Source organism: Atractosteus spatula, chromosome 3 (assembly GCF_055471065.1).
Source record: "Atractosteus spatula isolate fAtrSpa1 chromosome 3, fAtrSpa1.hap1, whole genome shotgun sequence".
In the NCBI taxonomy this organism is placed as follows: Eukaryota; Metazoa; Chordata; class Actinopteri; order Semionotiformes; family Lepisosteidae; genus Atractosteus; species Atractosteus spatula.
Window position 1 is genome coordinate 26,800,042 of NC_142708.1, and position 15,005 is coordinate 26,815,046.

Sequence of the window (15,005 nt, forward strand, 5' to 3'; positions counted from 1 at the left end):
ACATTTTATGAGAAACCACTATGTTGTAACATTCTTCTGCCTTAAACATTATTAAGGTCTGGCTACATGCAAACATAGTCTTTGTTGACTGCCTTTATGACAAAAGAATTAATTGTGGATTCTAGTTACTTCTCTTACCTAACTAGACTCAGCCACATTAAAAATCTTTTATAAGTAATTATATAAAAGCATATTTTTAAAAAATTATAATTAAAGTCATGAAGGGGTTGATAAAAGATAACACTTTTTTTTTCTTGTCAAGAAAGAAAGGTCAAATAACACTGAAATGTTTTTAACCTGTTGTGGATAAGGATGTTTATTTCAGGAACTTATTACAATGGTCAGTCTTTCTGATAAGAGAACGTCAGACCATTTCCCTTCTGAATGCTGATCTTTGTAACTTCTGAAAAAATGTTTAACCTTGTAATGTGAGAAAAGAAGTGAATATGATAACAAATACAAAACTGAGAACAATATGTAACAATTTGATAATTCATGTGCCTAAAAATACACTTTAGTCATTTTTGATTTGTGGTTCTAATTGTATGTCATACTTCAGTTTAGTGTTAAATCTTATGCCATCATAAATAAATAGTATAATTTTGCTGTTTCCTTTTACATAAATATTGTAAATACAGGAGCTATTACTATGTATTTACTGTATTTTTTCTCCTTTTCTGTATATTCTCTACATATAGCTTGAAACATTAACATTTTCCTACCCATTAACAATCAAGTTGTAGATTTTGCTGAAATGTCACCTCATTATATTCTATAATTATTAATTTGTAATTCTACAGAATTTTAAATTTTGAATAATAAAAAATATAGTTACTGTTAAGATTTGTCAATTGTGTGGATTTGGTAAATTATAGTCCTTAACTCTATGTTACATTTAGATCTAAAAAAAGAGTATATTTGATAAGTAAAGATAGGAGAAAGACAGGAAAGGGAAAATTGGAAGGCTTCAGTAGAATAGTGCTAGCAAGACAATCAGCTGTCTTATCAATAGGTTGCAGGGTCCTTAGTTTGCCTGTTCAGGAAGTTCCAGAGTTTTAAGCAGAAACACAGAGACTGGGCTGAGTGTGTACAACTGTTTTTCCACTTCACATCAACAAACGTGTTGCTCCTGCTGCAGAGCTTATACTAAATCTTCTTGCTCTTTTTTTTGTTCTTTAATTATGAAGGTAAGAGAACCATAAATGTTCCTGTCTGGCTGTTTTAGATAAAATATATATCAGTTAGAATCTGAGATGTCTATATCGCAGTCTACAACAAAACGTTTCAGTCTGTTTACTTGGGATGATATATATATTCTGAGCTCAAGCAACAGTCTTGAATTATAAGAGTAAGGTACTGTGATAGGTACAGCATGTATTAGGATATGCATATGTGTGATTTCTTTAGTTCTCAGTACACTTGAAATCTTTTATTTCTTAATCAACCACAAGGACAGACTTCTCTTTTGTTAGAGCTGCCTGATTATTGATCTGACCTCTTGCAGGTGTGGATGACATTGATTCTGTCTGGCCTTACGGGCCTTCTTCCTCTTCTGTTAGAAGTTAGGTAAGTACAGTATGAAACGAGCAACCTGCTTAGAGTAAGAGCACAAGAACAATAATCCAAATATCATATGATTTTAACAATGTACAGCTATCACAACAAAGAGGACAAATATAATTTCCATTATTATTATTATTATTAGTAGTAGTAGTAATATATTATTATATATTAATCAGTCTGGTGTACTGTGCTCATAAAAGAATGTATTTTAATTTTTCTAATATTAACGCCTTATTGAATAAGTGTCTAACATGTTATATTACAGTTTCAGTTCTTTGTGTATATTGTTACCAGGATTAAAAGTTTTCAGTTGAGAGGTTAGCATTTCCTGAGGTTTTAACAAAAACAATGATCAATGATTATAACCACATCTAGTATGAGATAGAGATAAGATACAATATTGGAAATGTAGGGCACATTTCTGCTTTTCTTTTTTGGGATAAAAAGGATACATTGTGTTTCTCATGGATTCCCTTGTCTTTTTACAGCTGCGAGAGTCCTGTGAATTGTAAATGGGGCCCATATGGTGACTGGTCAGAGTGTGATGGTTGCAAGAAGACACAGGTACTGTATATATTCGTAGATAATCAGTGATGTTCAATAGTGTTCAACAGTTTCAGCAACCTTTGAATCAATTACTTGCTGCAAAAACTTCTTAATAATGACTGAACAGTCAAAAGGACATTAGTTTCTAAATGTTATTAATGTTCTCAGGTTCGGAAGCGATCTGTAGAAACATATGGTCAGTTTGGGGGAATCCCATGCCCGGGTGAATCCACTGAGAGACGGGCATGTTTGCCCACTAGAGGGTGCCCACTGGAAGAAGGATGTGGCAACAGATTCCGCTGTTCTTCAGGTGGGAATGGATACAGTACGCCCTCTTAAAATCTGTAGATCTTGGACAAAACCTAGACAAAAGTAATGGTTGGTTAATTTTACAAAATGACATCAAATTGTTTCAGAATCTTATCTTGATGGAAATCAACTTTTGTTTGACATTTCTGGCTTTTGGAAGCATGCATGTGCATTATATACTGTAGCATATGCTCTTTACAGTATGTACACTATATAATACACATTGCATATAGTCTTCATGTATCCATTTTATCCATTCATATTTGGAAATATGCTATAAAATCTAGGACACAATTTGCAAATGTGTGGTTTACAGCTTTGCAACAATTACAGAAAATGTTCTAAGGGTCATTATTTTTTCTAAGTCAATACATACTGTCAACTACCTCCTTAAAGGTTTTTACCTTGTGGTGCTCTGGCATTCCACCAGATACAAATGTCCTTGGGTTCTGCAGGTCTGTGCATCAGCAAGTCCCTGGTGTGCAATGGAGACCAGGACTGTGAGGAAGATGGTGCCGATGAGCAAGGATGTACAGATCAATCGAGTGTGTGTGACAATGATCAACCCCCACCCAAAGTAGAGCTGACTGGCAAAGGGTTAGGATCTGCATCTTCTTATTCCTTTTTACCTGGCGTGCATAGCAGTAAAATCAGTCCCATTTTTGGAAAACCTGATTTCTAAGGTGTAATATACTTAGGCTTTTCTTTTTTATGTTTGCATCTTTAAATTGCTAATTACATATACAGGTAAGCCTTCTCAAGGTGCACCAACAATTACAATATGTTAAATGTGAAGTAGCAAAATTGAATAAGAATGAATAGTAGGAGCTGTGACACAGTGGCACAGTGGTTAGCATTGCTACCTCATAGCACTGGGGCCCTGGGTTCAATTCCAAACCCAGGGTGCATTCTGTACAGAATGTGCATGTATGGTATGTTCATGTGGGATTCCTTTGTGTGTTTTAGTTTCCTCCCATGGTCCTAAGCATACTGGTAGGAAAAGGCCATAACTGTGAGTGTGTTGTTGTGTCTGCCTTGTGATTGTGTGGATTGCTGGGATAAGTTCTGGCTGCCCTGTGGCCCTACATTGGATAAAGCAGTTTGAAAATGGTTGGATGCAACAGTTGAAAGAACAGGAAAGCAAAGCAACTGTAAGTGAATGCATAAAGCTTTCAACCAAAACAGAGGTTAGCATCACACAGTTCCAGCCTTTGTCCAATTGGAATGTTTTGCTTATTTTTTTAATGTGGACATTGTCTACTTGTGTTTAGATTTGATGTTTTAAACGGAAAGCTCAGGGGCAGTGTCATCAACACAAAAAGCTTTGGAGGAGAGTGCAGAAAAGTGTATACTGCAGATCATAAACCTTCCTACAGACTGACTCAGAATCTCGTCAAATACACATTCCAGGTGAGTCTTCATATTAACTGTTTCCCCTCCTATCATGTTCATACTATACAGTTCGCATTACATTTAGAAAATACAATGATGACCAATCAAACCATAACAGTCTTCATTTATCTTACCAGGTTAAAATTAAGAATGACTTCAGTGATGAGTTTTATAACAGCTCCTGGTCCTATAAGAAGTACACAGAGTATAAAATGACTTCTAATTACGATGGAGACTATTCTAGTGATTTCATCACAGCCCTGTCAAATGAAAAGGTACAGTCTTATTTTTTTCATTAACCTGAATTTCAATTTTTAACCCAAAAGAATATTTCAGAGTGCTAGTGTGATCTTGTTATATCTACTATAGCCCTGATGAAAGCCTTCTTTCTTTAAATAGGCCAGTCACAATTGCACTTTACTATGTACAGTAGTCTGAATAGAATATGCTGAGATTTCCCAAAATATTGTTACAGTACTGTACATACACAGACACATGCCTTAGACTACGCAAAATTTCTTATGAAATGTGATTGTACAAATTGCTAATGAATGCTAAAGTATCAATTGTTAATACCTGTATATAAATAACTACAGGTTAAAAAGCTTTTAAAATAAGACTGTATTCAAAGCATGAAATCTGTGGGAGCTGTTTGGTATATTGCTTGCAGAAAAACTGTAATTATTTTCATTGTTTTGATGCACTTCTAGAAAACCTCATCAATACACAGAGGACCTTAAATGATGCAACAAATTGTTTGGCAATTTAATTATGAATTTTCACCATTGATTCATTGAGTACCACAATTGTAGATGATTGGGTTTAAACAACACTATTTTTGAAAGAGAAAAGGTGAAATATAAATTATATTATCTAAACAAAACATTCATATAAGACTAAAATAACTATTTCACTAACAGCAGATGGTTTGCTAATGCACGTAATGTAGTATTAGATTGAAAGTTCTGTTTATTGTGATTTAGAGCCACAGACTTCTGGTAATCAAGAATGAGGTGGAGGTTGCACAGTTTCTGAATGGCGCATCTGAGGACTTGACACTTTCAGAGAATTTCTGGAAGGACTTAACCTTGCTACCAGCTTCATATGAGTATAGTGCTTACCGAGATCTTATTCAAGACTATGGTACTCACTTCATGAAGGAAGGCTATCTTGGAGGCCAGTACCAGGCTCTTCTCTACGTTGATTCTGAAAAGATGAAACAACAAGGTAGCACATTAAGTCATTTTATACATTTTGTATGTCTCCTGCAAAGAAAGAGAAAGACACACATGCTGTACAAGTGAGCACAAAAATGAATTCCTAGTATAGGCTTTTTTATTTGGAGTTTCCAATACTATTTATCACAAAATATTATACACATAACCTTCACTTTTCATGTTTGTCACATAATGTACTCTTTGCATGATTACTTTCTAATTAAAATTCAATTACAGTATCGTGCATGCAATATTGTATAAAGCTTTTTCATTGAAATGCTGCCATAAATTATAATGTGAGGGATTTCTGGTTAAAATATATATTTTTTTGGTTCTCAAAGGCATTTGATCAACAAAGGTTTTATTTTGCTCCGGGTCTAACACGTTCTCTTTCTTCTTGATCAATGAAGGTATATCTAACCTTGATGCTCAAAAATGTACTTCTTCAAGTTCTGGCTTCCTGTTCATCAGCGTGAAGCGCTCAGAATGCAACAAACTCATTGAGGCACTCAGGACAGCTGAAGGTAATGGTGTTGTGCTTTTGTTATGCTGGAAAGTTTCATTTTTTACTGACCTGTAATTCTGCAGTTAATGGATAAACTGAAATAAAAAAGATGAACAATTTCTCTTAAGATGAATGGATATTTTTTTAAAAATCTTTTTGTTTTGCCAGGGTATAAAAGAGACAGGATAGCTCCGAAAACACAGATTGTTGGAGGGAGGTCAGGTTTTGCCTCTGGTCTTAATTATCTGGATTTGAACAACCCTACAGCGAACAGTGATCTCTATACCAAGTGGGCTGGCTCTGTGACACAGAACCCCTCCGTTATCAAGCAGAAGGTGACAGATCCGCAATACATCAATCTCAGAACCATGACTTGCTGTTTATGGACTGTGTAATTTACACAAGCCAGTGTTGTAGGTTACCCAGAGTCTTGTTCAAAGTGAGCTCAGAAAATGAGTTGATGTAACATGTACTGTAGCAGGAATTAGGGTAATCGATTTGTCTAATAGAATAACAGGCTCAAAAGCTGTTAGAGTGTGTACAGTAAGTGAACCATATTATAAATCACACAGATGATCGGTATATATGTCGGTTCTATGCAGTTTTCTGGGCTTCTAATTAAATTCAATTATAATTAATGTAAAAATAACAACAATTACTGTAAGTATTCTCTTAACATTCTGTGAATTATTCTGAGCTGAGAAAAAAAAACTAGGCTTAGTAAGAAAATACACAGCCTAGCCCTTTAATTTAGGAAACATTTTTCCCTGTTTACCTTTGTAAACAGGAATGTCAACAACAGTTTGTCATGTTTATTAAATTGCCTCCATCTAAAACGAAAATAGCTACTGTGCTTTTTAAAAACGTTACTGTGGGAAGCTATGCGTAAACAAGTATAAAATGGCCCACAGTTTTGTCGTGTTTTAATCTTTGCTAGTGTTAATGTGAAACAAAGTCTGATTTTCCTTTGCAGTTTTTATGGTATACCAACTATATTTTTTCTAATTCTGTAGTTGAGACCATTGTTTGAGCTGGTGAAAGAGGTACCCTGTGCAGCTGTGAAGAGATACAACCTGAAGCGAGCAATCGAGGAATATCTGAATGAGAATCACCCTTGCAATTGTAAACCTTGCCAGAACAATGGTATTCCTGCAGTCAAAGACACAGTCTGCACATGTGTCTGTAAACCAGATACCAGTGGACCAGCCTGTGAGCTTGGAACTCTTCTGCTTGAACAACCAGGTGACAAGCACTAAATGCTTTTGAGAATTAATAATTCCTTTTGCTACACTTCATCCAAATAAAACCAGTAAGTCATTAAAAGAGCAAAACTATATAATGAATGCCATAGGCACTGCTTTCACCCCACTGTAAATGGACTACATTACAGGATTCAAGATTCAAGATTTCTTTATTTGCCATATACAACAAGTATATTGGAATGCTTACTTTTTCAGCTGTACCCAGTAACATTTGAGAAAGAGAAAAGAAAAAAAAGCACAAATGGCAAATAGACATGGACAATAAATTCAGACAATAGACATTTTAATACAGCCAAGACAGAACATAGTGCAGACAGTGCTAATATGTGCAGGTACTAATTTGAGCTGTTTAAGATACAGACTGCTTGGGTGAAGAAACTGTTTTTGAATCTATTTGTCAGTGTTCTGATACTGCGATACCTCCTACAAAAACCCAGGAGTGAAAACAGATTGTGGCCAGGGTGAATTGGGTCCTGAAGTATAGCTCGAGCCTGGTTGTATCAACACAATGTGTGAGAAATAACATAAATGGATTTAATGTGACATTCATACAGATCATTCAGTACAACATTATTGTTAAGGATGATAGCAAGTACAGTACAGTGTATGCTAAAGGAAGATTCAGGCTAATACAGCAATGGGCCGTGGGCTTTCAAACAAACTGCATAGTTTCTCAAGCCGATCTGGTAGAAGCTACAGAACTAGGAAATCTCTAAAACTGTCATTATAGCCTCCATACTCACATTGTAACCACAGTCATATCCAGGATTGATTGAATTCTTGCAGAAAACAGCTGCTGATTTCCTCTACCTTACTCTAAGTAAAAAACAAAAGCATATATAGAATCTTTTTAGGGTTGCCAAAGTTATCAATTATCTTTGTCTTTCAGCAACAAAAGATAATTTAGCTACACCTTTCCTCATTTTCTCTTTAAATGATTATTTTTTACTGGTTATGTCTGTACAGGCTAACTAAAATAATCATTATTGTGCTGGAGTCCTGCGATGGCATGCCTATTTCTTTGTTTTTAAAGGAAGCTTTCCTGTCTTGCAGGGGTGATTGATGGCAGCTGGAGCTGTTGGTCTTCCTGGAGTTCCTGTTCACGGGATCAGAGGGTAAGAACTCGCACTTGCAATAACCCCTTTCCCAGAATGGGAGGAAAGTTCTGCATTGGGGAGCCCAAAGAGACCCGGCCCTGCGAAGATGAGGAACTTGCCTATTTACGGTAAGGGCAAAATCTACTGAAACGTACTGTACTGTACATCGCCCAGAATTGTCTCACACAGGCCAGAAAATTAGTAACCACTTTTTACAAATATGAAAAGGAATATCTAATGTAGTCATTGTCAAATGTTTAGCATACATTTCTAGATTAAAAAGTAATTTATCTTCAACACCAGATTCCAATTATTTTCTTTTTGCTCTGAGAAATATCAGTATACTGGAGTTTATGTTGTTAGGTATTATGAAATCAATGTTTAAATTGTGAACCCTTGTTAATTTTCCCCAAGTAAGTCAATACAGCATTATTGAAATCTCCTTTGTTCTGTCTTAAGTAATATAAATGTTTGCATATACTAGGAAAAAAACAGCTTTTAACTTATTTGATTCCTAGTGAAATGGAACCCCATTGCTTTGATACTACATTGGAACCAACAAAGTCCTGTAAACCTCCTCCTGTGATTCAAAATGGCTTTGTTGAAGTAAGAATTACACCTCCTTTCTTTTTCTTAGACTTGATCTTTAGGAGAAAACACTGTGTATTTTTAATTTGAGAACTACTGTATGATTTTTGCAAAACTGCATGTAAAATAGACTATTCATAAGCCGAAGCTTGTTGTCACTCTATAGCTTAATCAAATATCCCCCTCTGTGCAATGGTATAGACATTAGATGTGGATTTCATTTTTATGTTCTTCAAAAGAATTAAAACTTTATGCCCAAACACAAGTGTTGTTGAATTTGAGTTAATATTATTGCAAATGCAAAGCAATGTTTTCATTTTATGCAGAGTAGAATAATAATACAATAACTATAACTTATAGCTCTTAATACACTAGCTGTAGCATTGGAGTACAGTTGATATATACTATACAGTATACAGTACATACTGTATATACTGTACTTAAGAAAAAATGAAAAGCTCTTGGCACAGGGTAAAAAAAAAATAATCTTACCTGTTTTGAACATGGGAGTTAAGAATTCTCTTTGTATTAATATGATCCTATAAGAAGACATAAAACACTTTGCATCAGTTGCCACTTACTGTACTGTACACTGCATTTATAATATAATCACATTAATTGTAATGTGGTTATATGATCAGAGAGCAGAGTCTTACTACACAGTACTTATGTGGACAATGTAGCACACAGTGGTTTGTCTGTACAGTATATTAGAAATAGAATTAACGTCAACCTTGTTTCATGGCATTTGAAGGTGCCTATTAGGTTGTAGGAGCACAAAAGACATAATTTACCATCATTCTGCCCATCTCAAATATACTTCATTTTGAATACATGTTACAACGAGAAATACATTTCAAGTAATCTGCATATAATAGTTTACAAAAGAAAAACTGAAGACTGCTGAAAATGTGAGATTCGTGTGTTGGTCTGGCAAAATACAAAATGCAGAAAACAGTAATATAAAGAAACAAGATACTGTAAAGTCTTCAACTGTGTTTACTTTACTCATAGGATCCCAAAGACCTCTACCCTATTGGCAGTAAAATTGTGTATTCCTGCAAAGAGAGATATTATATTGTTGGGGACCCCATAGCTGAGTGTGATGAGGATTTAAACTGGAAAAGATATCCTGTACAATGCATGCGTAAGTGCTGATATTGGTATTTTAAGGTACACACAGAAGTGCACAATATCAATGGTACATCTTTAAATTACTGTGATATGTTCATAAAAGCATCATCAACTTTTTTATCACATCAATGAGACTGGTAACAGTTATTACTACACTGTATACAGTACATATATAACCTTGTGATCACGTTGATCTGCTCAAAGTCAAATATTATTTTTCAGTGTATGAAGTTTTTGACAGAAGGTCAGGTCCTAATCTCACCCACTGCCCCTCTCATTCATATTTACATATACCATATCTCTCATCCTTCCTTTTACCTTTCAGCTGCACCCTAGCTCATTCCTCTAGAAAGTAAGGGGGGGCGCTCAGACTTACGGTTGGGTTGACATTCCCAGGCGAGTAACACCAACCCAACCTCTAATAAATTTTGTTTCTATATCGCACTTAATAGGATGCGAACTACTAAGGTACATGATTTTTTTTTCCAATGGCCCAAAATTTAAGGGGTTGGGAGGTGTGTCTCCAAAGGCTTAATCCAAAGTTCTGAACACAAAAATCTTCTTCCTGTAAATGTTGTTTTCAAACAGGATTTGCATTTGAATATTTACAGGAACTGTCTGTCAGCCTCCAGACTTCATGGCTGACGTGAAAGGCACACCCTGGAAGCCCAGTTATGAAATAGGGGAGAAGATCGTAATGTCCTGCCCAGCTGGAAAACAGTTAGAAGGGGTTTCAGAAATCAAGTGTGACTCCAGCCTCAACTGGTCCCCACAGGTTTCAAATACAAGATGCAAAGCAGGTATACAGTAAAACACTAGTAAAGAACTAATGTTTACCTTGTAATTAATGTGATATTTATTTAGGCAACACTGTTTGATATTCACCCTAAAGATTTTTCCAAAACCAAACAAAAATCGTTTTGCTTTTGCAAAGAGGTGCAGATATTTTCACAATAACAAATAATAAGCATGGGATTGTGATGCAAGTGGGACGGGTGTACAGTATATATTACTACAATTGTTATTTTAGATATTTGTTTTCTATGTACAATACATCTTACAAATACAGAAATCTTTCTAGTGGTTTCATTGTCAGTTAAAAAAAATCTAACAAAAAGGAGACAATCTGCAAAACTGTGGTTCATTAACTCACATGAACCTAATGTAAGTGGTTAAAGAGAGTTAAGGAAACAGGAGATCTTCTATATCAGATTTGGAATAATAGTCCATAAGTCTATGTGAATTGATCTGTTTTAGCACCTGTCAAAACCACAGTTCGACCTACACATCAATGCAAGCCATGGGAAAAAGCTGACAAGTCTCAATGTATCTGTAAAATGCCTTATGAGTGCACGTAAGTATAGGCTTTTCATACTAGAACTGACTTTAATTAGTTAAATGAGTGTTTTTAACGTGATTAGTATTGAACACCCATGCTCAGAGCACAGAAAAAGCACAAGCCAAAACACAAATTGTATCTATCTGAGTACTGACAACACTGTGTCTAATTTTCCATGAGAGAATAAATCTTAATAATTCAAAATGCTAAAATCAACCAAAAATATATGGCTCATTATATTTTCCACCTTTTTCTAGGTCATCTTTTGAAGTCTGTGCCACTTACGTGAAAACACGCCAAGCATACAGACTCAGCATCTGTAAAATCCATGCTCTTGAGTGTCAGGGACGCGTTTACAACCTAACTGAGGAAAACAAGTGCACATCCCTCCAATCCCAGAGCAAGGCCTGTCCTGACTGCCAGCTGTGGGAGAAATGTGATGGTATTTATTTCTTAATTTCACAAAATCATTAAGAATTCCTATAACTCATGACTCATATGAAGTCTTGCCTAGCAGGAGAATAATTCCTTTCAAAGGCTCCTGAGATACTCAATCAGGTTGAATCCTTAGCTAACTAGGAATCCCCATGTCCTTGTACACAGAGAGTTGGGTCTGGGGGGTAATGAGACCATTAGGATCCCGCTGTTAGATGCCTGAGAGTTTGTGTCAATCAGCTTACTCTACTGTCTGACAAGTCCTCACTGTCCCTGTGTGGTAGAGTGGTTGTAGTAAGTGAATTTAGATACAGAAGTAAATAAATGGCATTCCAAATCTGGTAGGTATGAAGTATAAACTACCTGGAAAATCCAAATAAAAAATACCTACTACATGTCGTACATTCTCAACGACTGATTATTCTTTGATTTCAGTGGGGACTAACATGTGCGTATGCCGAGAAAATGAAGAATGCACCAACGGTGGAGCCCATATCTGTGTACTTGCTGGAGAGAATCCTGCTGCCCAATCAATGACAGAGTGTGAAGCAGGTGTGAGACGATGTCATGGAGAGAATATCTCAGTCATTAGTATCTGGCCATGTGAAGCATAAAAAGAATTCTGTGTGTAACCTTTGTACTGTACAATGCATCTTGTATTAAATATTAGTAAGTGGTCCTTACGATTTAAGACTATTAAATGTAATCTTTTACTTTCAATCATAATGGTAATAATAAAAAGGTTAAAACTGTTTTGTTTACGTTTTCTGGTAGTGTATCTCACAGACCTTTGTACATGAAAACATTCCACTTCAATGTGGATGTTAAAGGATTCAGGATTTATTCATACTTTTAGAACAAAAAAAAACGAACAAAACAAAAGTCTTGTTTTTCCTCCAAGCTCTTTGATTTATTTACAAGGTTGGATTTCTTTTTAACATTTTTATTATTTTATTTGTTTCGCTAACCAATACCTTATCAATTAGAGGTCACACTAGTGAAAAGACTACAATTTAAGCTAGATCATGAAACTAATTTGTCTTCAAAATGTTTGGATAAGTATCGTTTCAACAGACAATGTTTGTTTACCTTTTGCTGTTTTCTTCGTTTTTTATTTGTTTAAAGTCTTCAATCCCTCTCTGAGATAGATACAACAGAGCAGCTTCTGTAAGTTACTTTTTTGCAAACATAACTCTCTGAGACCAAACCTTGCATTTTTATATCCATAACCATGTTGGTAGTTGCTGTCTTCTCTGCTTGCTTATCCCTCAAATGAAGATGCATAACAGAGTCTTTCTTGGCAGCAGAGTTTCTTGGCCCTTTGAAAGTCTCAGCTTCCGGTTTTTAATGTCACCCAACCAATTGACCTCCACCAATTTGTCAGGTAAATCAGTATGACAGGTAATTCCCAATTTCCTTCTGGGAATGTCAATCAGACAAGAATATCTGGTGTCCTCCATTACCATTTTGTTTAGTTGCTAGTACTTTAGTTCACAGATCTAACAAGCAGAACCTTCTGTTTTTTGAAAGACACAATGACATAATCTTTGACTGCAAAAACAGGTAACGTGTTCCAGATTCTCATAGCCTTTTGTGTGCCTTCAGCTCTCAGTTTTGTGTTTCACTACAGATTTTTAAGACGTCTGTAGTCAACTTTGTTAATGGCTTTGAGGATTTTGAATACTCAACTCAGGTCCTCACATTGAGAGACATAGTACATGCAAGAATCAAATGATTCAGAACAGGACCCAAAGTATACCTGGTTGCTCTTCTTTTGGTAGATTCAACAGTGGCAATAACTTACATGCAGCTTGGTGACCAAAATTCTGCATAATATTCTTAGTTCGTCATACAATTGTAATAATTACATATATTTGAATTCTACATTTGCTTTTGGTGAGGTGTCTGGGTGCAAAAGATGTGTTTGAGAGCAATTAGCTTTAACCACAGTTTGCAACTATCCACCAGACTATGACTGTGGTGTTTTGAGTTTTGCTAAACTGGTGTTCTGAAGCTGGTGTTTTCTGTCATCCAGAAAAATATGTCTAGCTGGAAGCAAACTACTGTATATTGACTGGTCTGATTCATTAATCCACCTTACTAACCCAATAGGTAACCCAATACCTGATGGTCAGACAGAAGTATGTAGACTGACACATGAACTGCAAAATAGCAAAATTTGCACAATAATAAGTTAAATAAATTACATATAAACCATCCTACAGAAATTGTAGTTTAAGTAATAATTATATTTCTAATATACTCCTCACTCCCAAAATATTACAGAATGGCATGCTCTATAGGAGTCACCCATCTTGCCTAAAATACTGTACTTGGTAAGGCCCAATACAGTATGCAATATGTACTGTACCATATTTCCAGAGCTAATGGTAACAGAAAACTTGACTAATGAGTCTTGAGAGTTTACAGTACCGCGAGTGATAGACATTCAGAAAGGTAGAATATTTTGGAATGTCACTTCTGATAATCACTCATTAACCTTAGTAACTAGTAGATGAGTTTTCTACTGAATTAACTCTTTTAATACAAGGTATTGTATGAAGACCTATTTCCACAACTATATAAGCTTCTATAGAGTAGAAAATCAAAATGTGTGTGTTCGCGCATCTGCATATTGCACAAGAGGTGCGCGCCTACTTAGGATTTTAAAGTGGTTATTTGCACTATCCATTTAAGTATATTTTAAATTGATACGCAATATGGCAACTTTCTATCCCTTACCAATGTATTTTCTATAATGGAAAAATCCCTTGTGCACAATCAAAGAACATAAGGACATGACCAAGACCTTGAAGAGAACTTTTCACCCCTCTACAGTAGCTAATCAATTAATTGCTAATTACCAAATGGACTAGACAGACAAAATTGCCTCTTCATATCTGTATAACTGCTCTTATGTACTGTAGTCTGTTTGGATGCTGTTCACTAATAAGTTCGCTAAGGATCTTATCCAGCTGTTTCTTGATAGAAGCAAGAATATCAGATTGAGCAACAAAGCAGGACAGTTTTTTCCAGACTCCTGTGACTGTTTGTGTAATAGAGTTCCTTTTGATTTTGGTTTTAAAACTTCTCAATAGTTTTTGTGTATGGTCATTGTTTTAGTGTTTCTTTGTTGATCTGGAACAAATTAATTCGGCTGACTCTGTCAATGTCTTGGAGTACTTGGTACTGTATACCTGAATCAGACACTTTTCTAATCTACACTGTCCAAGACTAAACACATTCATTTCTCTTAGCCCGTCAGTCTAGGACATTTCATTGAGCCTGGAAATGTATCTCTTCTGTGGACTGATTCCAGAGCGACATTTATTTTTTGCAACATGATTAACATAAATGTACTGTACATAGAATGTAAAATGTAGTCATACTAGTACAATATACCATTTCAACATAATATTCTTTGTTTTGAATTATACACATTAAACTACATATCTTAACATTTTGTTTGCCTTTTATTGTCACATTGTCTAGAACAGTGTTTTCAAATCCCAGTTCAAAGGGACCACCCTGTTTGCCCTTTTGCTCTAAATCTACAGTACAGTGCTGAATGCTGACTTTAATTGGTCGACTTCTTTGTTTAGATTATTAGTTTACTTC

At 35.4% G+C, this 15,005-nt stretch overlaps 1 protein-coding gene across 1 annotated transcript; it reads left to right on the forward strand.

Moving 5' to 3' along the window:
- Positions 1–1,067: 1,067 nt before the first annotated feature.
- Positions 1,068–12,139, forward strand: LOC148837631 (complement component C7-like). Its single transcript, XM_088911000.1, has 18 exons — positions 1,068–1,187; positions 1,505–1,566; positions 2,052–2,127; positions 2,278–2,419; positions 2,874–3,015; positions 3,690–3,828; positions 3,948–4,085; positions 4,794–5,037; positions 5,438–5,551; positions 5,701–5,867; positions 6,546–6,774; positions 7,848–8,019; positions 8,410–8,497; positions 9,494–9,626; positions 10,225–10,413; positions 10,871–10,967; positions 11,210–11,394; positions 11,823–12,139. Exons 1-18 carry the CDS (start codon positions 1,182–1,184, stop codon positions 11,999–12,001), a joined length of 2,502 nt encoding a protein of 833 aa, XP_088767126.1. The 5' UTR covers positions 1,068–1,181; the 3' UTR covers positions 12,002–12,139.
- Positions 12,140–15,005: the final 2,866 nt, after the last annotated feature.

Coding starts and splice junctions, on each gene's coding strand:
- LOC148837631 (XM_088911000.1), top strand. Junction 2,420..2,873: donor CAGATTCCGCTGTTCTTCAG/GTGGGAATGGAT, acceptor TGGGTTCTGCAG/GTCTGTGCATCAGCAAGTCC. Junction 4,086..4,793: donor CAGCCCTGTCAAATGAAAAG/GTACAGTCTTAT, acceptor ATTGTGATTTAG/AGCCACAGACTTCTGGTAAT.